Source organism: Mercenaria mercenaria, chromosome 8 (assembly GCF_021730395.1).
Source record: "Mercenaria mercenaria strain notata chromosome 8, MADL_Memer_1, whole genome shotgun sequence".
NCBI classification, from domain to species: domain Eukaryota; kingdom Metazoa; phylum Mollusca; class Bivalvia; order Venerida; family Veneridae; genus Mercenaria; species Mercenaria mercenaria.
Genome location: NC_069368.1, coordinates 6,182,190 through 6,208,380, shown reverse-complemented (window position 1 = coordinate 6,208,380; position 26,191 = coordinate 6,182,190). Strand labels below are relative to the sequence as shown.

Genomic DNA, 26,191 nt, shown 5'->3' with positions numbered 1-26,191 from the left:
CATGGGTATATGAATATGTGGATTTCATGGGTATATGAATATGTGGATTTCAACTTTGGAATAAGTAGGAATTTGACTTCTTCATTTAGATTTAATTTTTTTGATTGAGTCAAGATGAAATCTGCAAAAAAGTAGTCCCCCTCAAATGTTAATGATTTTACAGTATTTCGGCTTAAAACTTATTCAAATCACTTTTTAGTCTGTATGGGAAAACAGTGTACTTAGGTTTGAATGGCAAGCAAATTATAAACTAGAGCGCTGCTTCCCATAAGGACAGGATGTCGTCTCATTTGAATTGATAACTTACTTATAACAAATTGACGGGCCAGTACAATAAAGTATATGAATAACGTTTCGTTACTATTCTAGGCTGAGGTTGAGAAATTAAAGAGTCAGGGAGCAAGCGAGGATAAACAGAAAGAATTACTTGAGCAACACGAACTTGACCTGCAGAGACTCGTCAACAGAATTGATTCCGACCGACTCCGTCAGCAGAATGTGATTCAGCAACGTATCCAGGAAAAGAAAGAGGAGAAGTTGCGCAAGAAGCAGGCGGAATTGATAAACAACGCAGAGGATAATCGTCTGGAACTTGAACTCCGACAACAAAGTCAGATACAGAGGATGAAAGCTGACGAGGTGAGAGAAAAAATTACGATACTATGAAACAGTTTACTTTTATTGGAATTATATTTCTTTTCTTTTCTTTTAAGAAGACCTGAATCCTTGGATTTCAAATGATAAAGACAAAAAAAAATATAGCAGAAGGGATTTTATATGTACATGTATTTACTTTTGTTCACTGGTGAACTAATGAAATCCATGAAAAATTTGTCACCCACAAATATCAAAGAACTCAGTTACCATAGTGCCTTGTAATACACAGTAAGATATTGGTCATTTAAAGTTGCAAGCTCAAGTTATACAGGGTTTCAAGTAATTCAAACTTAGTAAATATTAGAAAAACAGTTCACATAAATTGCTGGAGTTGGCCCCGACACTCACATGAATGGTGTTTCCTGCTAGTATTTATTTAGGTTATTGTGAAGGAGATCTAATATTATATTTTTAGGAATGTGGTTGTTAAAGAAAAAAGCCTGAATTGTATTATTTTGAACTGGTGCCAATATTGAATGTGAAATTGTCTTTTTCAAATAGTTCAGGAGATATCTGAAATATACCAAATAATTGATTTATATTCATTTCAATGATAATATCAGGAATAAACTCTATATAATATTTTTTCTAGGCACTTACTTTGAACGAAGCCATGAATATAGAATCGGCCCAGGCTCTTGCTCTTGGCCGACCATCATCACCTGTCTCAACAGCCCAGCATTTCTCAGAAGATGAAGATATGCAGACGGAACTTCCGTCAGCTTACAAAATGGCCGCGCCCATTAACGAGGCTGAACTTGTTGCATTACTGATGGCTTCACCGCTGTATCAGAAACTAGAGAGTATTAAGTCACAGATTGAGAAAGGGGCTCACAAAGGTGATCAGAAGGATAAAATCAGAAGTAAGTTAAGTTGAAATTCTTCCCTTTAGTCTTGTGATATGCTTAATATTGGAAAACAAATTTATTTTGCTTATTCCAGACCTAATTTGACTGTAGTTGTGTTCAGTCATATATCTTTTATTTGTTTTACAGTGAAAATACTGTAAGAAAGATTTGCAAACTGTCAAGCTAATTTGTTTAATTCAAGAATTGTACAAAAATTAGAAAGTTCTCCTTTTTGTTTGCTTGTGAGAACATTTTTCAGGTGCGACTTTTCAATATTTATTAAGGTGCTACAATATTTAATTTGCTTTTCATCTCTTTTCCTAACAGAAATAATTTCAACTTTGATCTAAATAATGTGGAAGCTAGGCATCTTATTGCCTGTTTATTATAAAATGACTTTTTAGACCATTCTTAGAAAATGCAGTCTTTTCATTGGTCGGGTGCAAGATTGAGTTAAGAATCAACCAGTTAGAACATTTTTAGACTGGTCTCCAAATTTGACATTGTTATTTTTGACCCAGTCTTGCTACAGTGTGTAGAAAGAGAATAGCTGTTACTGTAAAATCATTAACATCCATGTTTCTTGGTGGCCTGAGTCCACAAAATTTAATACCAAGGAAAAAAACAAAATTCCCAATTCTTGTGTCTTCAAAATTTGAAATTCATGAATTTGTGTTCACAAGAAACAGCCAGTTTGGCCAAAACCATGAAATTTTATGCCCACGAAATTAAATGATTTCACAGTATATTTGTCTTTATTACTAGGTGATGGGTTCCATGACGCGAAGGATTCTGAGTGGACCACGGACTCCAAACTTGAACCGATGGACCTTAACAAGCTTGATGCTCGGAAGTTCATCGTGTACAAGTTTGGTTGCTTTATTTCGGAACTGGTCTCAGCTCATTGTCAGCACGCACCTGTTACGCTACTCATAGCCGACAAAATTCCACCAAATGAGAGATTACGCAATAACCCATACAGGAATTCCTTCTTTTTCGATGCCAATAACAACATACTGTATGTACGTTCAGCAAGACTGGAAACTGTTGGAGAATTTACAGTTGTTTTGGTTCACACTCTAGCCCATATCAAATCAGGTAAACATTTAATCATAGCAAAAGGAGGAAAAAATGTACAGGTGATTGTATCAAGTCATCTACTTGCTTATGTATGGTTCATTTCTGAGAGTCTTGTCCTATTACACATTTTTAGATGGCAATTGCATGCCTAAAGTGGCTATTAGCATGCAAAAAATCTACATTGGCAAGAAGGCATATCCATTTTGTTTTATTATATATCTAAGTTGTGTGTGCTTCCAGATTCTATAAAGTCACTTTTATTCAGGGTGGACTAATTTTTGTGGATTTTATATTTGTGTAAGAATAACTTCCCTATTTTTTCTATATTTACTGCAAACTGTAGGAATCAAAATGAAGTTTATCTAATACTTAGGTGACTTGAGGAATGACAGCAACCCCAATTTCCAGAGGGAATACCACCGAGCAATGGCGGTTGTTTGCGACGATTTGTTCTTTGCTCGTTTCCGTCGCAACACAGCAGGTTCAATCAAGAATGAGCCAAGTGTAGATGGCGCTTTGAAACTTCTACAACAGATGTTCGGCAACTGTCATACAGAAGATGAAAAAGTCAAGATGGTGGAAGACCTCCTTGATGTCAAATTGTTGCCGGCAACCAATGTCGAGGGCGTGCATTTCAACCCTGATAGGCTTAGAGAAAGGTACTTTTAATCTACAAGTCACACTTGGCATTAAATATGACATTTTTTCAGTGTATCTAGTTGTCAGAAATTTAAAATTATCCCATTATCAGTAAAAAGGAATAAGTTGTTCTGTGGAAACCTTACATGACCACCTCCGTAGCTTAGTGGTCGAGTGCCCACTACAATTGTTGGAGTGAGTGAGTGAGTTGGGTTTTACGGCGAATCAACACAAAATGGTCATATTGCCGATACAATTGTTGGAAGTCATGGATTCACTTCGTTGCTGCTTCATACCAAAGATTTGAAAAATGGTACTAGCAGCTTCCTTGCTTTGGCAGTTGGCATTAAAAGGATAGCTCATAGATTTATCAATCCAGTGCCAGTATAATGTTACTGGGTTGGGTGAGGAATCCCTTGTCTATGGCATGATTTTTCTGTGAGCCAGTAGCATAAAGTTGGGCATTGTGCTCACTGCTACAAGTAGACACTCATTTATGTGAGTAAAGAATTGTTGAAAAAGACACGAAACATAAACACATACTATTCATACAAGCAGAATTATGGTTCTTCAGTTTTATTATAACCAGGAATTTCTTACAACACCCATTAACATTTTAAACTCTGCCTTTATTTAACTTGTCCTACTTATTTGTCAGCTCCTGCTACATCAACGAAACTCCTATCTTAACTAAACTCCTATATGGTTTAATTAAGCTCCTGTATGGTTTAATTAAGCTCCTGTATGGTTTAATTAAGCTCCTGTATTGTTTAATTAAGCTCCTGTATGGTTTAATTAAGCTCCACCTGTATTTCATTCATCTCCTCTCACATTTCTTTCAACTCCACCCATATTTCAGGCTGAATGAATACTCAAGTTTCACGATGACCAACAAGCTACACACGATGCTGGGAAGCATGGAAGATAAGGTGCATCAGGCAAAATCTCAGGGCACAGCACACAATGTGGACCGTTCACTCCTGCGTTTGAGTCATAAATTCTCACCAGGCAGTATGTATTCTAAGAATCAAATGAAGAAAAATTCTTATATATGACAATTTTACATTTTGTATTATCTTGAAGTTTGTACAGAGTAGAACTTTTCTTTTGACAGCAGTTTTGCTTTTCTGTGCAATATAACTAGTGTGTTAACTTTCACAAATCATACCTATACAGTTTAACCTTAAGCCTGCTGGCGGCAAGTTATTCTGCCTTTGCGACCAGTGCATACCAAGATCAGCCTGCACATCCGTGCAGTCTGATCATGGTCTAAACTGTTCGCTATTCAATCAGTAAATTTTCAGTAAACACCCCTTCAAATGATATTTGGTACTGCTCAAATTGAATGATGGACCAGTCCATTATAGAAATTTAGCAGGCTAAAGGTTAATGAAGAGGTACTTACATTGTAATTTTTCATTACAGAAGTAGAAATAATTAGTTTTTGCTGTTCGTTTTCCTTGCAGATATGTATTTTACATTTCATCTGATTTTGAGAGATACTAGTGGAAAAATTATTTGGTTATGGGAGGAAACATTTTCATAAAGAGTGCCAAAGTTGTAAGACCAAAGTTGGAGACCAGTCTGAGATTGCAAGCTTGTCATTGGTCAGTTTCAAAATTGGGTTTAGCAACAACCAATCAAATGCTGGCATTTTAGGACTGGACTCAAACAAAGTTTCTTACCTCAGATACAGTTCTGTATATGAAATATATGTTGAACAGACAGTATACAATCGATTCATGTATTTCTTTACATTTTTTAAGGTCAAACACCACTGAATAGAAAGCTGCCATTGAGATTTGTAGCATCCAACATGACAGGCCATGCTTTATGGCAAACATTTGCTAACCATGCTGAACAAGGAGATGCTGATTTAGGCAGTATACCAGACCCGGTGAGTAATTGTGATTACAGTAAAACCAGTCTGTAAAGTCTGCAAACCAGTCTGTAAAGTCTGCCAACCAGTCTGATGATACTCAACATTGAAGCGTCAAAAGGTGATAGATCTCTATTCACAGGTTTAAGTACACTGCAAAGTTTTCAGCTGGAGCTGAAACTGGTGGTCTCAAGAGCCAAGTGGTTTCTTACCACTGATGGTCTTTCACACAGGTTTGACTGTTCAGCTTAAATGATGTTGTATGTTCATAAACTATGACTGCTTGTAGTCTAGTAGCACCATTAGTGTTAGGTTGTAAGTGTAGGGGCAGAGCATTTGACTTCGAATGTGGAGGATATGACCTAGAGTCCAAACGAAGTCAGAATTTTAGGACAGCCACACAATACTATACAAGCAAGTACTCATTACAAGTTAAAAATGCTTTCAGATAGTGTATAGTTTTCATGAGTTGAAAGAAATTTGCATTCCATGTAATTTGAAAAATACAACAAGAAAAAAAAACTAGCCAATTTGACATAAAGTTGTGGGTTTTTTTTTTCAGAAATCTGCTGAAGACAAATATGATGACCTGTGTGCTGACTTTACTGAGGTCAACAAGTCTATTCTTGAAGTAAAGGGCAAAATCCAACAACTCACAGAGGAAGTAGCAACTCAGACTGACCTTGCTGAAAGTTCAAAGGGCAAGAAAGGTCAAGCTCAGATGTCATGGTCAGATATCATGTCTGAAGCCAACGAGAAACTGGCCGAATTGAAGGCACAGCTCACTAAATTAGACATGGAAAAGACACAGATTATGGACAAAATGGGAGAATGTGAAAAATGAAAAAAAAACTGAAGGAGAATGTGAAAATTCAGTTGTAAAGAACATTATTTGTAAAACTTGTTGAAATATGAAAATCCTAAATAAAATATGAATTGTGACTTTTGTAATAAATGTTAGAAATTGTAAGAAATGTGCAAAAATGATAATGAAGAACAAAATGTGAAGAACTGAATCAAATGTGAAAATATGACTTTTGTATGATCTGTGATAGTATCAATGAAATAGAGTAGAAAAGTAAAACAAAGGAATTTTTTTCCACTTTTTTTTTCCACTTTGCTTTTTATCGCATGTTTTTAAGATTTAGGCATATATTATTGTTAAATATATATTAAAAAAATGTCTAATGATTTCAGTTCACAGATGGGTTTCTTTTATGAATGTTAAGAGGTCATCACATTTCTTGGCAGACTTTAAAATTCTCCTAAAAGACCAAATTTTTCTCTTTCCAAAAGTATTAACAGTATATATGTAACTATCTACGTCAATGCAAGTCGCCAAGTAAAAAAGACCATTTAGTTGATTTTGGTTTTGTCAAATTTTACAAACTTTCCCCGTCTAAGAAAAAAAAAATCTAATTACCGAGCCAGATGTGAAAAAAAGTAATTCCCCAATAAAATATAATCTTCAAGATTAACCTGTTTAACGAGAGATAAATAGGAGAAGTGCCTGTTAAAGACATTATTAATGTTGTGAACTGATTTTATCATATTTTACATTTCTAATGTTAAATGTTAAAACTATGCAAATGAATACTTAGCCATTGTTACCATTGGATACACTCATGTTTTGTTACTGCAAGCAGTGAATACAGAACTGTTGTATGAGGGCAAGAAATACAACAGTTTTACATCCACTTCATGTTGTATTGCAACGATACATTTACCTTTTTTCGGTTCATGTCATTATTGTACATTTATATCATTGACCGATGATTCTCAGAACACTGGGAAGACAACCATTAGTTTATGTTTTATCATACAGTTTTCATGAATTTATTCTTATTTCTGTCCGCTTTCATTAATTACCTCTTCTGATCACAGCAATTTCAATTTTCTTTCCGTCCGATTTTTTTCTATTCATTCCGTCCAGTAAAGGTTAATAGTAGTAGAGTAGTTCATTTTTTCAAGCACAAGATTTTTGTGTTAATTAAAAATAAATCTGTGATATCAAATTAAAAATCATGTTTATTTACTGTATTTATGTTTACATGTATTGTTTAATGTGCTGTGAGAGGTTTAAAAAGTTTGCTGGCTCAAACTCCTCTTTACGATTTTTGTGTATTTCCATACATACTTGCATACGGTTTGTCTATGTATCAAAAAATGTTGACAATCAGTTAAGGAAGAGAACAAAATCTAAAACAATACTTTGTTGAACTCGCTCAGGATATTAGATTTATCATAAAAAAAAGAAAAAGACATTAAAAAATTATAGCATTCAACGATTTCTATTTTCCTACCGATATGTTTTTCATTAATTAACAGTGATACTGAAAATTTGTAGTTCCTGTATTTTTCTTTAATTCCCATCATCTTTCTGAGCAGTCTGGGTGTGATGTCTGTAATACCGGTAACTAAATATGCAATGTGAACTGCTGAATTTTTAAAATTTTGCTGAATTTTTGATACATACGTTGCAGTTTCAATTTGAATAACATGTACATTTTTTATGATGTAGATACTTATTTTTGTAGAAAAAAAAAGTATATTTTTACATTTTATGTCAAATTGTTTTGTTACACGTTATATAGTACTGTCTCTGAATGTGATCTTGAAGAAGCATTTAATTATAGAACTGATGCATTTATTGTCAACTTTGATTTAAAGTATGAGAAAAAATGGTTCTTGACAATGGTGTTCACTATACTACAACACTATACTACAACAGAATAGGATATATGTAATAAATACAGTAAAAAAGAAGTTATGTATGTAAATGTGATTATTTGTAGTTTACTACTTGTCTATTTTCTTGCTCATTAAACTTGTTAAATTCTTTTTGACTGTTATAGATGTGTTTGTTTTTTAAAAAAAGGTTCCCTATTTGAAAAGTCTGGGTTCTGATGCTGAATCTAGAAAATCTACATATTTGGCAAATTCAACAGTCTTATATAAGATGCCTGCCCTACTTGATGGCCCATCAAACACTTATCAAATAATCAATACCTTAGAGTGGTTTGTCACCTGATTTATATGGTTTAATATCCAAGCATCTGAATGATAAACAATAGTAAATTAGACGATAAACCACAAGAAAGTCTTGATTGTTTTCATTCTTACATGCTCATTGAAATATTTTGATAAACAGAAAGCTGGACTTGATTTATCCAAGTGGTGATGAACTGCATGTCATGTGCCAATTTGACATCATTATGCTCTCTTACCAATCCGCGTTTCAACCGTTGTTTATCGCAGAATATATATAGCTTGACTGTCTCCTTTGTTGAACTTGCAATCAAAAAGAGCCATGTTAGAATTGTGTATCAATTCTTATCATAACTAATTCCTTGTTAAAGTGTATGTTGATACACACTGAAACATTGATCAAGTTTCAGTAGTTTAAGTACCTTGGCTAACTCGAGCATTCATTTGGACCCTGTTCATTTAAGTGATCATTATTATTTCACTGTCTGTACAATTTCCAGACACTAAACTCCAAAATTAATAATTTTGACAAGTTTTAAACGTCCTTTTTTGAACGTTTGTGAGATTTAAATCATGAGGATCATTGAAAGACATTTTTACTAAACAAAAGCGGTTTGTAAAATTCTTAATTGTCACATGATGGCATATCAGAGGTAAATGAGTGGTTACTTTTTAGTGTCAAATAACTGACCTTGACCTTAGACCTAATGATCCCCAAAACATTAACCATAGACAATAATGCTATGAACTTGGGTGGCTATAGGCTCAAGTTCTCCCACAACAGGTAAGGAACCATTTTCAGTCTCAAGATTACCGTGAGCTTCACCTTTAACCTACTGACAACAAAACAATAGGTGTTATCTACTGACAATAGGCAATCATCCTATCTGAGAATCCTGGCATTAACTTGTTATCTTCTTCAGTGACCTTTGACCTACTTACTCCGTAAACAACAGGGGTCATCTAGTGACCAAAGGCAATCTTCCTACAAAGTTTGACCAATGCAGGCCCAAGTGTTCTCCATTTATTGATCAGAAACCATTTTCAACCTCGAGGTCACAGTAACCTTTGACCTAATGACCCCATAATTTTCCTAAAGGATCATCTACTGACAACAAGCAACTATACTATGACGCTTACCTACTGTAAGCCAGAGTATTCTCCAGCTGATGAAATCCATTTTCAGCATCATGGTCACACTTCCAGGTTGTACAACAAAAAATATATTTTTAGAAATTGGGAAATAATTGCTATTTTTTTATGCCCCCAAAGGGAGGCATATAGTTTTTGAACCGTCTGTCAGTCTGTCCGCAATTTTCGTGTCCGGTCCATATCTTTGTCATCCATGGATGGATTTTCAAATAACTTGGCATGAATTTGTACCACAGTAAGACGACGTGTTGCATACAAGACCCAGATCCGTAGCTCAAAGGTCAAGGTCACACTTAGACGTTAAAGGTCATTTTTCATGATAGTGCATTCGTGTCCGGTCCATATCTTTGTCATCCATGGATGGATTTTCAAATAACTTGGCACGAATGTGTACCACAGTAAGACGACGTGTCGCGCGCAAGACCCTGGTCCGTAGCTCAAAGGTCAAGGTCACACTTGGACGTTAAAGGTCATTTTTCATGATAGTGCATTCGTGTCCGGTCCATATCTTTGTCATCCATGGATGGATTTTCAAATAACTTGGCATGAATGTGTACCACAGTAAGACGACGTGCCGCGCGCAAGACCCAGGTCCGTAGCTCAAAAGTCAAAGTCACACTTAGACGTTGAAGGTCATATTTCATGATAGTGCATTGATGGACATGTCTGGTCCATATCTTTGTCATTCATGCATGGATTTTAAAATAACTACGCATGAATGTGTGGCACAGTAAGACGACGTGTTGCGCGCAAGACCCAGGTCCGTAGGTCAAAGGTCCTAAACTCTAACATCGGCCGTAACTATTCATTCAAAGTGCCATCGGGGGCATGTGTCATCCTATGGAGACAGCTCTTGTTTTAAAAGGCTTTGAAACTTAAATACTGACAGATTATAAGTTATAGAAACAAGTGAGAAGTAGTCGTTTTTAGTATTTTTTCCATTCAAATTGTGTCTGGGTACCAAACAAGGCCTCAATCATAAATGTTTAAATTTAAGGGTAACTTAAGTATGAATTCCCCCGTGGAGTACTGGTCAAGACAGTTTAGAGGTTCTTTATTGCTGAGGCAGCTTGGCTTCAACTCCAGCAAGCTTTTTTTCTTGATTTGGCAGTTCATTTTAGACAGTTTTAGAAACAAAACTCGAGTTCTATTGTTCATAATATGACAAAACATTAATTTTAAAGAAAGAATATTTTCAGTCAAAATCTGGAGTCCTGTCCCTTTAAAACAATATGGATAACTTAACTACCACCAGTAACGCTATGAAGTTTTGAGTACTGACCCAAACAAAGTCATTGATCGGCAACCAAAGTTTCTACAGATGGACATGAGTAAAACATTTACCCTTTCCTCTGCAATATGGGGAGTGGGTAGAAAATTAATCAAACTAGAAGATGCTTTTGTAGAAAAGCTCATATCTCCCCCAAAGCATAGTATTAAATTAGTAATGCACAAGAAGTCGACAGGGAAGCGAAAGTCAAAGAGACACTGATGGTTGGTTTAGTGACTGAAATGCAATAGGGATCATCCAATCAGCATGTCCAATCATCCCTGAAAGTTTCAACGTTCTGGGTAAAGTGGTTCTCAAGTTACTGATTGGAAATGGTTTTCCATGTTCATGCTAACAATAAAATTACATCCAGCTGTTTAATCAAAGCTAGACACCAGGCTAGGTGTCGCATTACCTTTAATGACAAACACATAACTGAAAGGAGTTTTTGATAAAGAAATAAATTTATTTAATTATAATTATGTTTAACCATTCATCTATGATCATACATTTTCATATTATCACAAATATTCATATGATTATAAATATTCAGAAACCCAAAACAATTGATTCATGAAAAGTCTTTCATACAAATAGTGACATTAAGTTTTTCAAAATACAGAAAAATATACAGTCAACATCGTACTTGCGACCACGTCTATTAAGCGATTTTTGTAATAAACGACCGGTCAAAATCCCTCCCGAACGTTTTCAGTACATATATTCATTCCATTAAACGGCTTTTTAATTAAACGACTAGCGACTACATTAATGTAGTCCTGACAGGTAAAATATTCGACAAAAGCATCTATTAATGCAACCGGGTACCAAATTCACGCCAGACATTTCTTCACCTGTGTAATTAGCATGTAGGTTTTGCACCTGCCTGAATGCAATTAACCTTTGTAACAGTCGAACTGACGAACAATCCATCTATAATTTTCACAGTTTGTGAAATATATAATTATACAAATTATGTATGTTCATAATAAATACAGTTACATTTACAGTTAAAAATAACTTTTCTCTTCACCTGACTGAAATTCATTAAGGGACCATTCCATTAAGAGACCACTTTTTAGCAGTCCCTTGGGCAGCCTCTTAATACAATGTCGACTGTACATGTACACCTAATGTATGATTAACGAATTTTGTAAAACTTTTTTTTTTTTGAATATTACTTTATTTTTCGAGAGATAATAGTCTTTTATATCGATGATAATGGCAAAATCTTAACAATTTCTTGTACAGTAGTATGTTGCTCATTAAGGTTTAGGAGTATAACTTCAAACCACAGAAATATTTGGTAAAAGCAAATCTTCATCTACCAGAAGGCATTAACTCTTCCCACACCACTGAATGTACATCATAACTCTAGCTTAAACCAAACCAAAACATTTAATGGACATATTATACACTCAATGCTTTTGTACATCCAATAGGTGCGAATTAATATTTGTGTCATCTACCTGTCCCGTAAGACTACATACTTAAAGTATTCTCAAAAAGTTGTCCCCCTTTTAAAAAATGAATGCCATTTAGAAGGAAATAGATACAAGCAGTTACGGAAAACTATGTTTAATTTTGTTGTTTGAAAGCCTTACAATCTGTCTGTTTAATATTAGTATTACCAAACATAGAATCAAACTGAAGATTTTTATTCTAAGAAGCAGAACTTTAATCAATCATATTAAGTAGAAGAGTCTAAACAAAAATTAAACTGAAAGTACAACCTGTCGATACATTATACAGTAGAAAAACAACTACAAATGTAAGCCCTTCGGCAGACTAAATAACAATCTCATAACATAACATAACCTGTATGAAATAAAGACCTGTCTTACAGCTATAAAATGTCTTTTAAAGATAAAGATTTTTAAAGATTTACATAGTAAAATGAATTCAATTCACTACCTTAAAACAGATATATGACAATAATGTAATTGCACTTGTTTAATAAAAATCATAGACATGAAAATTCCACTGTTAACCTTAGCCTGCTGGAAGCAAGTGATTCTGCCGTGGCCACAGTGCAGACCAAGATCGGCCCATGCAGGCTGAACAAGGTCTGTGCTGTTCGCTATAAAGTCAGTAAATTTTCAGTGAACACCCCTTTGAATGAAAAATAGTATTGCCCAAATTGAATGATGGACCAGTCCATTTTAGAAATTCAAAAGGCTAAAGGTTTAAGGGAGTGGGATATAATATAACTTATAAACGGAAGTGTGACCATAGGACACTAGTGCCCCCATACCCGACACTGTATGTATATTTTTGACTTACTCATGGGCCATAACTTTGGTGTGGCTGTATGAAATCCCAATTAAAAACACCAGGTGCACAACTTTACATGCTGCATAACAATCCTGTGGGGTTGGATGACTAATTCAGATATTTTTTTAAGATATGCACAACAAAAATTCAGATGGACAGACTGGTGGACAAAGGTAAATCAAAGTGCACCCCCACCTCTAAAAATTTTTGAGTGGGGTGGGGGGGGGGGGCACAAAAATTGCTACTACAGCAGTCTGAGTGATTCTTTGCATCCTTTTTTTATCGCTTTTTGATGGACAACAGACATGTTTCCCTTGTTAAACATTTGTGCTTCAGAGTTATTTATACTAAACAGTTTTTTTTTTAAATCTGTGCTTTGCTCTGTTCTTGAATGCAGTCAAACTTTGTTCACTCAAACGCAATAGAACCTGCAAAACTTGTTACAGTTATCAGTATTTCTAGCCATCAAACAATTTACATCATACAGGGATTTTGCCTGGACCTAGGGACCAGTTCGAGTAAAGGGCAGTTGCTTGAATTACTGTAAAATCATTTAATTTCGTGGGCATGAAATTTTGTGGTTTTGGTCAAAACTGCTATTTCTTGGGGATATGAATTCATGGATTTCAACTTTTGAACATAAAATGAATTGGAATTTTATATGTTTATTGGGATTAAATTTTGTGGATTAACTCAACCACAAAATCCATGAAGATTAGTCCCATATAGATGAATATTAATGATTTCACAGTATTCTAGTTCGAGCAAATGAAGTTTGACTATATTAGCTAAAAATAAACCATGTATTTTACTTTTTTTAACAAGAGCACCATGATGGCCCTTGACTGCTCACCTGAGTTTCAGAGTTTTAACAGACTAGAAGTTGTGAAAATTTGGAAAAGGACCAAAACTTGCTCCAGATGTCAAAAGTTCCACAGGCAGTAGAAGTTGATTACTTCAATAAGTGTGACAGATAATAAACAATTCAAACACTGTATGGTGGAAAAAAATATAAACAGACAAGTGGAGCTAGTTGAGGATGTTCTGAAAGGTTACTTTATAATGGTTATTTGCAGTAAGCAGTTCATGAGAAGAATTTATTTTAAGGTATTTCTATATTAAGTTCTAGTGGGCCTGTAGAACATGTCTGGTGCCCACGTTTGAACAAGTTTGGAAGAGGACATTACATTGATACTATAAAAAAAGGTTTGGTGAGGATTCATCAAGCCATTCATAGGAAGCAATGTTGGGCGGTTAAAACTGCCCCCGGTTTTAACCAGCGGTTTTAACCGGTTAAAACCGCCCCGGTCAATACTCCCTGAAGTGGTCAATACCGGTCAATACTGGTCGATTGGTCAATACTGGTCAATTAGTCAATTGGTCAATACTGGTCAATTAGTCAATACTGACTGTTAAGATATTTTGAAGAGTTTATGAACAATTAAAATAATGACTGTTAAGAGCATTTGGGGCTTGATGAAGGTGTTTGCATGCATTATATTTAGTTCAAGCAACCAAATTAATTCCCAAATTAGTCAGAAGTGGTCAGTATGTCAGCACTGGTTGATACTAAACATTAGACTGCTAATTTAACTGAACTTCATTTGTAGAAAGTATTTTATAAACTGTAGCAGTTATTAAAAGTGTTTGATTCACAAGTGATAAATCTAATTTTTTTTATTGGTATTTAATTCAATGAAAAATTGCTGCCTACAACTGGACCCTTTCACTGAAGTGGTTTAATTGTGTTTTGATAGCAAGTGTCACATAGCCTAATTGACACCATGTCTTACAATATACCATAGATTATATGTTGCAGGCCTGTCCATCTAGTTACTAATTAGCTGTCATGATCAATAATCCCATTGTATTAATGAGATGCTTGAACATGGTAACTTTATCTAAAAAATTAGTTATGCAATCAAAGTATTTAAATGACCAGTATCGACCACTATATGTGTTGATCAAGGATACTGTGTAGGACCAAAATTTGAATTGACCAGTACTGTCCATTTCAATGAGTGTAACTTATAGTAATATATTTTTTTTAATTAATTTAAAATAAAGGCTATACTTTTAGGTGATAAAAGCATTTAATAAACTAGTATTGACCACTGACTAGTCTAAGTATATTGTCCAGAACTGAGCCTGACCAGGGCACATTGTTGTTGCCAAGGACCAAAACTGAATCGACCAGTATTGACCACTCATTCACTATATTTTTTAACAAACAAAATTATATATTATTCAGATTGCTTTATTATTTTTACAGTACTGTTACAGCTTGTTCTAATCTGTGAATGTGCATTATGTTCAAGTGTTGAATTAACCAGTATTGACCACCCAAGAGTGACCAAAATATTGAATCGGACAGTATTGACCGGTATTGACCAGTATTGACCGGTTTTAACCAGTATTGACCGCCGTCCCGGTCAATACTCATATTGACCGGCTTTTTGCCAACATTGATAGGAAGAAGTTATTTAAAGGTATTTCATTTTTTTTTAAAGCTCTACTGGAGGGGACCGGGAGCTCCCATCTGAACAAATTTGAAGATGGTGACAAGATCCATCATGAGAAGATGTCTTTTACAGGCTTTTCTATTTTTAGCTCTAGTAATCCCTAAAAGAAACCAAGCTACCACATTTGAACAAATCTGGGAGAGGATCTTGATTGCAAATTTCCTCAAATGAACAGAATTTGGAGAGGACCATATAATAATGCTCAAATCAAGCATGATGAAGATCCATAAAACAGTTCATTAGAAGAAGTTGTTTAATAAAGGTATTTCAATTTTTCGTTATAGCAGCTCTTAATTGGGTCCAAGTGCCCCCATTTGAACACATTGGGTAGAGGACTTTATAATAAAGCTTCAGACCAACCCTGATGAGGACTCCTGAGAATATTCGTTTATATATGTAGATCTATGTATTTCTAATTTTAGTTTTAGCGGCCCATAAAAGAGCTCTCATTTGTATAACATTGGGAAAGGACCATATAATAATGATACAGACCAAGTCCGGTGAAGATCCATCAACAGTTCATGAGAAGAAGTTGTTAAAATGTACTTCTATTTTCAGCTCTAGTGGCCCCAAGTGCCCGCATTTGAACAAATTTTAGAGAGGACCTTGAGATGATGCTTCAGGCAAAGTCTGACTGTACGATGGACAGATGGTGAGTGATCACAACAGCTCATCCCTTGCACTCTCTAGTCAGGTGAGCTAACACAAAAAGTAACACATATATTTTGTGTACATGTCAAGAAATAATATGAGTCTACTATCGGTATATCTTTAAAAATCATAAATTTTGTGCATGTAGTAATTTGAAAGTTTTTTCAATACCAAAGCACATAAAAATATCTATATTAAATCAAAATGTTTTATGGTCAAAACCCATCACGATATTTAAATTAATTTAATAGCAAAGAAATGATCATTCATTGCTTAAATTCACAAATTTTCTAGCCAATATTCTGTAATGTAATATTTTCAAAAATGGTCCCAACAATTTTAAACTTTATCAAATAATCAAGGTCTTCACATTGTTTATCATCTGATTTACCATAGTTAAGAGTTCAGACATGCAATGGTAAATCAAATAATAAACAACAAAAAGGCCTTGTTTATTCTCATTCTAACAATTCATTCAAAAAAGGTGATAAAATCATGCCAGACTTCCTTCTTTGTTTCACGGAAAGAAAATCTGAACCATGTTTGAATGTCAAAAATCATGTACAGTGAAAATCTATGGCAGTGTAATGTGGATTGCTGTTTAGTATGTACTGTAATATCGAGATACATTTATCATATTCACATATTTCATCTTCATCAATTCCTAATAATTTATTAAGCTATTAATTTCCTTTTTTAGTGTCTAGATCAGCTGGTTCTACAGTATTATCAATGTCTCCGTCAGCTTCGTCAACATCTTCATCTTCTGCTGACTTCAAATCCTCTTTCACTGTTTTTTCTGTCTTTGAAGTCCTGTTTAACATCCATGCCACAATGCTAAGAACCACTTTGATACAGATGTAAAACACAATTGCGGAAAAACATAAAACCACTATTGTTGAAAATGTTGTTAGCTCGTAAGTCTGAGGTGGCTGCGACATCTTTAGAAACTATTGTGATATATTCCACTTTCAAACTGATTAAATAATAAAAGTCATAAAATTCACAATCTTCAGGTATAAAATGTTTAAAACCTTCTAAAATCACAAGTCTTCTAGTTGCCAGCACTGAAGTGAAATTTAAAACCAAAACTTCAATCACTAAAATAGAAATGCATTTGCACAAATATGTCCTTTAAAAACTTATCTGTCACAATATAATTTAAACAAACTGTCACTAAGGTGTAAAGATTTCATATAAATTTGTTAAGTTCCAATATTTCTGTACATCACAGATGTTTCCCAACATATGAAACAAGGCACTGTTATTCCCAGGTTACGTCAGTACAGGTATTAACCTGAAAATAAAGATGACTAAAAGATAAAGACATATATGAAAACGTATGGCCTCCGAGTCTTCTTTTTTCTTAAATAAACTAGAGCTATGAATGTACGCCCCGCATGCACTGACACAGTACATTGCAATTTGATGCACACTTGCGTAATTATGTGGAGTAACGAAAAACAAAGTCCCATAACTCTGCAGATTTTTTTCTGAAAGAACCTAAGATGCACCATGCATAACTAGGGTCACTATTAATCACTTTTATTAAGTTTCATTAAATTGTGTGCATGGATTCAGATTAGGTGCGCACACGATTGCATATGCTGACTCATGTACCGGTATATAGTATAGTAACAAAAAACAAAGTCCCGTAACTCTGCAAAATTATTTTCTGAAAGAACCTTACATGCACCATGCACAACTACTGTTGTGACTGATAACTTGTGTGAAGTTTCATTAAATTGTGTCAAGGGGATGAGGAGAGTTGGTGTGCACAAGATTGTGTCTATGGACAGACAGACAGACAGACAGACAGACAAACATGAACGATAAAAAAATGGCTGTAAGACAAGAGCAACGCTCAACTGTTCAACAGCCTTGCCACAACAAAAGGAATGAACACTAAAGTCAAACAAGAGGCCCGAGTGGGCATAAGTCGCTCACCTGAGGCCGACTTTGACCTAATTAGATCTTGCTTGTGACAAAGTATTAAATTAAAAAAAATTTTTTTTTTTAAATTTTAAATTAAACAAGGAGCTGCGTTCAATAAATGCTTGATGCCATCCTTGTTGATACAAAGCAACCTAAGTCCAAAGCGAGGTCAAGGTCAAACTGAGGTCAGGTGATGTCTGAAGATGAGGAATGGTCACAGGTTACATCTGTATTAGTATCAATTCATTCTTGTAAGCGGTATTGATGCTAGACGAAACGGTCCCATTTGGTTAACCACCCATATTAAGCAACCTACATATAAGTCCAAAATGAGGTCAAGGTCAAAGTGAGGTCAGGTGATGTTTGTAGATGAGGAATGGTCACAGGTTACATCTGTATTAGTATCAATTCATTCTTGTAAGCGGTATTGATGCCTGACAAAACGGTCCCATTTGGTTAACCAAGAGATGGCCCATATAAAGTAACCCAAGTCCAAAATGAGGTCAAGGTCAAACTGAGGTCAGGTGATGTCTGAAGATGAGGAATGGTCAAAGGTTACATCTGCATTAGTATCAAGTCATTCTAGTAAGGGGTATTGATGCTAGACGAAACGGTCCCATTTGGTTAACCTCGTACGAACGGACGAACGAACGGACAGGACAATCACTATATGCCTCCCGCATCAGTAGATGCCGGGGGCATAAAAAGAATTTTAACAATATTTCTATTTTTAGCTCTAACAGCCCCTAAACGAGGCCAAGTTCCCACATTTGAACAAACTTGGGAGAGAACCATATAACTATGCTACATATCAAATTTGATGAAGATCCATCAAGCAGTTCATGATAAGAAGTTGTTTCAAAGGTATTTCTATTTTTAGCTCTAGCGGCCCCTAAAAGGGGTCAAATGCCCCCATTTGAATAAATTTGAATAATGATGCCACAGACCAAGTTTAATGAAGATCCATCAAGCAGTGCATGGTAAGAAGTTGTTTAAAGGTATTTCTATTTTTAGTTCTAGTTGACCCTTAAAGGGGCCAAGTGCCCCCATTTGAATAAATTTGGGAGAGGACCTTATAATGATGCTACAGACCAAGTTTGATGAATCCATCAAGCGGTTCATGAGAAGTCATTTCAAGGTATTTGTAATTTTTAGCCCTAACAGCCCCTACAAGGGGCCAAGTGCCCCCATTTGAACAAACTTGAGAAAGGACCTTATAATGATGCTACAGACCAAGTCTGATGATGATTCATTAGGCAGTTTATAAGAAGAAGTTGTTTAAAGGTTTTTCTATTTATAGCTCTAGCGGCCCCTAAAAGGGGCCAAGTGCCCCCATTTGAATAAATCTGGGAGAGGACCATATAACAATACTATAGACCAAGTTTGATGAAGATCCATCAAGCGGTTCATGAGAAGAAGTTGTTTAAAGGTTTTTCTAGTTTTAGCTCTAGTGGCCCCTAAAAGGAGCCAAGTGCCCCTATTTGAATAAATTTGAAAGAGGACCTTATAATGATGCTACAGACCAAGTTTGATGGAGATTCATCAAGCGGTTCATGAGAAGAAGTTGTTTATTATAAAGGTTTTTCTATTTTTAGCTCTAGTGGCCTAAAAGGCGCCAAATGCCCCCATTGAACAAATTTGACAGAGGACCTCACCAGGATGCTACAGACCAAATTTGGTGTAATTCTGACCAGTAATTTCAGAAGAGAAGATGTTTAAGTAAAAATGTGGACGATGGACGCTGGACAATCCACCCTATACAAATAGCTCACCCTGAATCCTGAACCTTTGGTTCAGGTGAGCTAAAACAGGACCTAATTTTATAAACGACTGAGAAAAGTATTTACGAAGTGGAGACTATATTTTATCTTTTAATATAGGAGATGATTTCAAAAGTTTGCTCTTGTATTTTTCTCATTATTTTAAATATACTGTGAGTGACAGGAAACAGAAGTATTTACAATTCTTTAATCCCAAGAAAAATATGATCGCAAATTTGATAGATAATAAATGGCAATTTGTAAAGCTTTCCAGAAGTTTTTATCAAATTCATGTTTTATTCTAGACTGATGAATTAAAACAATTAAATTAATATCTTCTTTAGTATTTAAGACATGGATTGTACTCATAAATTGTTGAATTTGTTTTACTGCTTGAGTAAATAAATAATGGTGACAGTACCGGAAATCCCTGCTAAAATTTGCCTCAAACCTGAGTTTGAGCTACACAGGGATCGAATTTAACTTTTTCCCCCAATTTTTTTCCACTAGCAAAATGGTGGGTTCCACTAGCTAGCAATTATTTAAGGCTGTTTATGTGCTAAATTTATTTTGTTGTTTTGTTGTTGTATGGTTTCATATAAGTTTAGCTCCGTTTCCCACTTTTTCACGGTTCGGACAGGCCGGGACTTTCTGCATGGTTTCAGAAGAAGGAGCCAAAGTGCTCTATGATTCTTTGGATTTTTGGCTGGACTTGGAAGTTTTAGGTTATTTCAGGTCACTGCCCATGGTGTCGCTAGCATTTTCTGTCTTTGCGGACCTTTTTCATCTGAAGAAAAATCGTGTACAGTACATACATCAGGGTTCGAATTTAAGCTCACAAACACGCAAAATGCAAGTGACTTTTGCCCAAGCTTGCAAAATTTTGCGAGTGCAAAATCTCAAGTAGAAATTACAACGGTTTAAATTTTTTTAACTTTCAGTTTCCACCTGCTGTAAATACGCATTTAATGATGATGTTTCATACAGTACGCATCGACTGATGACATTTTTACATAATGCCTTGACTGTTAGCAGATTTAATTATGCAACAAGGTAACTACTGGAATGCACATGCATGATATTTGAAGGAAAAACCATGTTTTGTACTACACACGCTTACCGGTAGTGCTATGGCAGACAGAACCTTGTTTCTGCCCAAAACGGTGTAACAAAATTGCAACTAAAATTGATAAATAGGAGGTTGAAATTTTTTGAACTCGCAAAAATTTGCAAGTGCAAAAAAACTGTTAAATTCTAACCCTGTACATTAATTAAATGGTTTAAATACCAGAAAATTTGTAATTTTGGAATTTATTTGAATCAATGAGGAACTGAATCCCCTTTTGATACATGTAAGTTTTACTTGAATTTATGACCAATTTGTGACATAATCAGCACTTAAACTTAAACCTATAGCATGTAAAGTGTCGGCAGTCAGAAATTTCCTCATCTCTCTCTCTCTCTCTCTATCTATCTATCTATCTATCTATCTATCTATCTTCCATTTAGTCAAACCCCTGCTGGGGACCTAGACTTTTGCGCGTCAACTAGTAAGAATGTTAAAAGAGTAAGAAGTTGTGGTAAAAAGCAAGAAGAAGAATGGTTAAAAACAGGGCAGGTGTATTTAAGGTGAGATGTGCTCAATCTGGCTTACAGCCTGACTGAACACTGGCCCAGACAAGTTGACAACATCTGAAGGCATGGCATTCCAATGATATACTGTGCGAGGGAAGAATGAAAATTTATGATAGTTGGATGAGGGTGATACTTGAATGAATGCCTGGGAATGAGTGGTTCTGGAAGATCTAGTATTGGATGTTAGGTAGTCCGGTAGTGGGATGGCGACCTGGTTTTGCAAGATGTTATAAAACATAACCAGGCGCTAGTCAATGCGACGGAGTGCAAGGCGTTGCCAATTGAGGGAAGTCAGCATGTTGTCTACACTGGATGTACGGCCGTAATCACGCTTGGCCAGGCGTGCAGCCCTGCGCTGCACAGACTCAAGCTGATCAATCAGAGTATCAGAGTGGGGAGACCACACAGTGGAACTGTACTTCAGCTGGGGCCGTATGAGTATTTTGTATGCTTGTGATTTTAACCTGTCTGAGTGCACTTTGATGTTATGTCTTAGAAAACCCAATGTTTAATTTGCTTTTTTGGTGATGTTGTCAATGTGGTCATTCCATGTAAGGTTGTGTGATATAGTTATGCCATAGTATTTTGCAGATAGTACTGTTTGTAACATGGTTTTGTGTAAAAGGTACTGTGTTGGTATAGGTGTTTTACGCTTAGTGATCTGTAATACTTGGCATTTAGACGGATTGAATTTCATGTCCCATTTTGTTTCCCAAAGTTCCAGTTGCTGTAAGTCTTGTTGTAGTAGGCTTCAATGGGAAGAGACAGAGAAAGGTAGATAACCGTGTCATCGGCAAACTTTAGAGTGTTTAAAAAAGTCAGGTAGATCGTTGATATAGATAAGAAATAAGAGTGGCCCGAGGACCGAACCCTGGGGAACACCTGAGGAGACTGGTATGGTGCCTGATGTGGACCCATTAACTACCACTGACTGTGACCTGTTATCAAGGAAAGCTTTAATCCATTTAAGAGTCTGACCCCTTACACCATAGAAATGCAGCTTGTAGAGTAGTTTTTCATGGTTGACAATATCGAACGCCTTTGAAAAGTCAAGGAGTATGAGGTCAACTTGACTTTTCAGGTTCAAGAATTGAAGAATATCTTCTACTAACATTAGTAACTGAGTTTGACAAGACCTCTTTTCTCGGAAACCATGCTGCAATTCGTAGAACATATAGTTATTTGTGAAGTGTTTTGTTATGCTAGAGGATACAATGCAATGCTCCAGCTAGGATTAAACAAGAGCACCGCCTTGCGGGTGCTGACGCTCATCTGATTTTTTTTGTATAATAGAACTATTGTCCTACCCATGATTTTCTAAGTCTAAAAAGGGCCATCATTCTTGCAAAAAGCAGGACAGAGTTATGTTTCTTGATGTACAGTGTCCACTTATGATGGTGAAAAACTGTTGCAAGTTTTAAAGCAATAGCTTTGATAGTTTATGAGAAAAGTAAACTTAAACATAATACTCAACCAAGAAAATGATTTTCTAAGTCCAAAACGGGCAATAATTATTGCAAAAAGCAGGATGGAGTTATGTTGCTTGCTGTACAGGGTCAGCCATTGATGGTGAACAAGTGTTGCAAGTTTCAAAACAATACACTGGATAGTTTAGGAGAAAAGCTGATCTAAACATAAAACTTAACCAAGAAATCGGATAAGTCCAAAAGGGGCCATAATTCTTGCAAAAAGCAGAATGGAGTTATGTTCCTTGCTGCACAGGGTCAGCTTATGATGGTGAACAACTGTTGCAAGTTTCACAGCAATATCTTTGATAGTTTAGGAAAAAACCCTGACCTAAGTTTAAGAGAAAAAGTTCACCTAAACATAAAACTTAACCAAGAAATCTGATATTTTCTAAGTCCAAAACGGGCCATAAATCTTGCAAAAAGCAGGATGGAGTTATGTTTCTTGCTGTACAGAGTCAGCTTATGATGGTGAACAAGTGTTGCAAGTTTTAAAGCAATAGCTTTGATAGTTTAGGATAAAAGCTGACCTAAACATAAAATTTAACCAAGAAAACTGATTTTCTTAGTCCAAAAGGGGCAATAATTCTTGCAAAAAGCAAGATGGAGTTATGTTTCTTGATGTACAGGGTCTGCTTATGATTATAAACAAGTATTCCAAGTTTCAAAGCAATAGCTTTGATAGTTTAGGAGAAAAGTTGACCTAAACATTAAACTTAACCAAGAAATCTGATATTTTCTAAGTACAAAAGGGGCCATAAATCTTGCAAAAAGCAAGATGGAGTTATGTTTCTTGCTATACAGGGTCAGCTTATGATGGTGAACAAGTATTCCAAGTTTCAAAGCAATAGCTTTGATAGTTTAGGAGAAAAGCTGACCTAAACATAAAACTTAACCAGGCAACGCCGACGCAGACGCCGACACCGACAACTGCTCAAGTGATGACAATAACTCATCATTTTTTTTCAAAAAATCAGATGAGCTAAAATGGGGCAGGGTGCTGGCACTGAAAAGGGCACTTCTGGGGCGGTGGTCGGTCCGGGACCGTGCTCCCCCGGGAAAAAAATATAACTGGTCCATGCATACAGTGCATTTTAACATACTTTAGGCATGGAATTTGACATAATTTAGGCATGTTTTTTGGCACACTTTAGGTATGGTCTTTTAATAGGCTATGTCTGTCATCTCTAATGCACCTATTTATTAACTAAAAATTCTACTGTTTGTATTTTACTTGGCATTGATTTTCAACTTGTAACATTTCTTTGTAATTGCATACTGAATAACAATATCTATGTGTTTAGGCCTATTTTACTTGTTACAATTTCAGTACACATCTTCTCCATGTAGGCTACTTGATATTTATAAATTTATACCTGCAACATATTATATACAGAAAATAAAGTTTAAACTTCCACTTAAATAAATGAAATCAGGCAAAGTTTTTAACTTACAACAGTCCAAAAGCAAGTTTAGCACTTGTAACAGACATATTCCGGGTATCCAAAATTTTATATCCGGACATGGTTACACTTTTTTCTAAAAGTCGTCGAATGTCCAGTTTAAACACTATTTTTGAAAAAATATTATGATGCAAAGACAGTTTAACAGCATTTCACAGTATCTGACATTAAAGTGTACCCCGTCATTACATCTTAGTAAACTAATTTCAAAGAAATCTTCATGAAAAATCGGCAATTTCACAAAGCAGACGACAACTTACTTTCGATTTCAAAAACTTGTAAAACGATAAAATCAAAATATTTTCCTATTTAAATTTGATTGTGATCGATTTTTATTAATTACATATAAATGTCTGTTGTCTGGACTTAAGTTTCAGTTGTGTATAAAGGGGTATTTACGACTATATTACCGAAAACGAAAGTACACTTTGACAGGTGGCGCGAAATGATAATGATTTCAGACTGGTTTGCAAACTGTTTTAACACTAAGGTTCAATGATTTTAATGCTAGTGGAGCAGTCTAAAATATCATGGTCTGCCTCGGGCACGATTACAGCAGGTAACTGTTTAATTGTTTGTTAATCATGGCAATGCCCCCGGCTTGTATCACTCGACAAAAAGGGGGCAATAAAGCAGTGTATTATAATCACTGAGGCAAAAAAGGGAAGTTTGGCTAAAAATAAGAAATGAATGGTTGTAAAACGGGCAGGGTGCCTGGCGGGGCAACAGGGCGGAACGAATTTCGGAACGGGCGATGCGCCCTGCTGTAAATAGCTAGCTGGAGCACTGCAATGTGTTCCAGGGTTTTACACAAGATACAGGTAAGAGAGATTGGGCAATAGTTGGCTGAGTCTGACCTACACTGGTGACCTAGACTACAGCCTTTCTTAAAGATGGGAGCGACATTCGCCATTTTCTATATATCTGGCAGAGAACTGGACTGCAGGGATTTTTGGAAGAGTTTTGAAAGGGGAGATCTCTTGGCTAATATTCTTAAGTACGACCGGTCTTATTTGGTTGGGCCCTGCAGCTTTATGGGGATTATGGTTGCCAAGGAGAGTTTGAAGCGAGTGGAGATAATGCCCATATGAAAGAACTATCTTGGTCTTTATGAAAGAACTATCTTGGTCTTTAGAGTGTTTGAAATGAGTGGAGATATTGCCTATATGAAAAAATTATATCAATATTTCCTTGGATTTCGACCAACTGGTTTGACTAGGGATCCAGTTACTGGAACCCTAGCCAGTTTTATTTTCAATTAAAATGTCTAAATGGACCCTAATGAAGAAATGGTTCAAACTGTAAGGCACAAACATGAAATAAAAGAAATCTATCAACCATTATCATACATGGAATTAAATCTTTAAAATACCTTGTACGCCAAAAATGTATAAGCTAAAATCCGAATTCGTCTATCCGAATCCTATACATTATAGTCAATGCTGCATATTCCCCCTTCACAACTCCTGATGTATCCTGCTTGCGCAAATAGCAGAATATCTGCAATTTTGCTATTACATGTATATTTTAAGGTTTATTTGTTCAATTTATAAATACAAAACTTAAATTTTGCTTTTGCTTTGGGGGCTTTGTGTTGGGAGGCAGTAAACAGTTTTGAGCTGTTAGTGTCGAATTGGCCGGGGTGAAATTTACAAATAAGAGGCAATTTACGGAATGAAGTGCATATTTGAACTTCTAAATAATAATAATTGCTAGAATTGAAGTTTCAGCGGCTAGAATTGAGTTTCACTTATTTAAAGAAAATCAGTTGAGTAGCCTTGATCTTGATAGTATGACGTAATGACTTGCAGGAGCGTATACATGCTTCCTCTGAGCTAGCTGAAAGTGGGGTTGTCATTTTAGCAGGTGCCTCAGGAAAAGTGGAATAGTGAAAAAACGGTACGGAGGGCCCATATATTTCAGCTTATTTTCAGATTTTACAGTGTTACTGGAGTACGGAACAGTGTAGCAA

The 26,191-nt window shown here is 35.6% G+C and overlaps 1 protein-coding gene across 1 annotated transcript in view; it reads left to right on the top strand.

Moving 5' to 3' along the window:
- Window positions 1-7,944, top strand: part of LOC123565532 (uncharacterized) — a 170,146-nt gene extending 162,202 nt beyond the window's left edge. The window contains exons 108-114 of the mRNA XM_053550318.1: window positions 370-639; window positions 1,250-1,520; window positions 2,271-2,603; window positions 2,959-3,244; window positions 4,084-4,235; window positions 4,991-5,121; window positions 5,666-7,944. Of these exons, the coding sequence (XP_053406293.1) occupies window positions 370-639; window positions 1,250-1,520; window positions 2,271-2,603; window positions 2,959-3,244; window positions 4,084-4,235; window positions 4,991-5,121; window positions 5,666-5,947 (1,725 nt within the window). The 3' untranslated portion in view covers window positions 5,948-7,944. The remainder of the gene's footprint in view (window positions 1-369; window positions 640-1,249; window positions 1,521-2,270; window positions 2,604-2,958; window positions 3,245-4,083; window positions 4,236-4,990; window positions 5,122-5,665) is intronic.
- The last annotated feature ends 18,247 nt before the right edge of the window (window positions 7,945-26,191 follow it).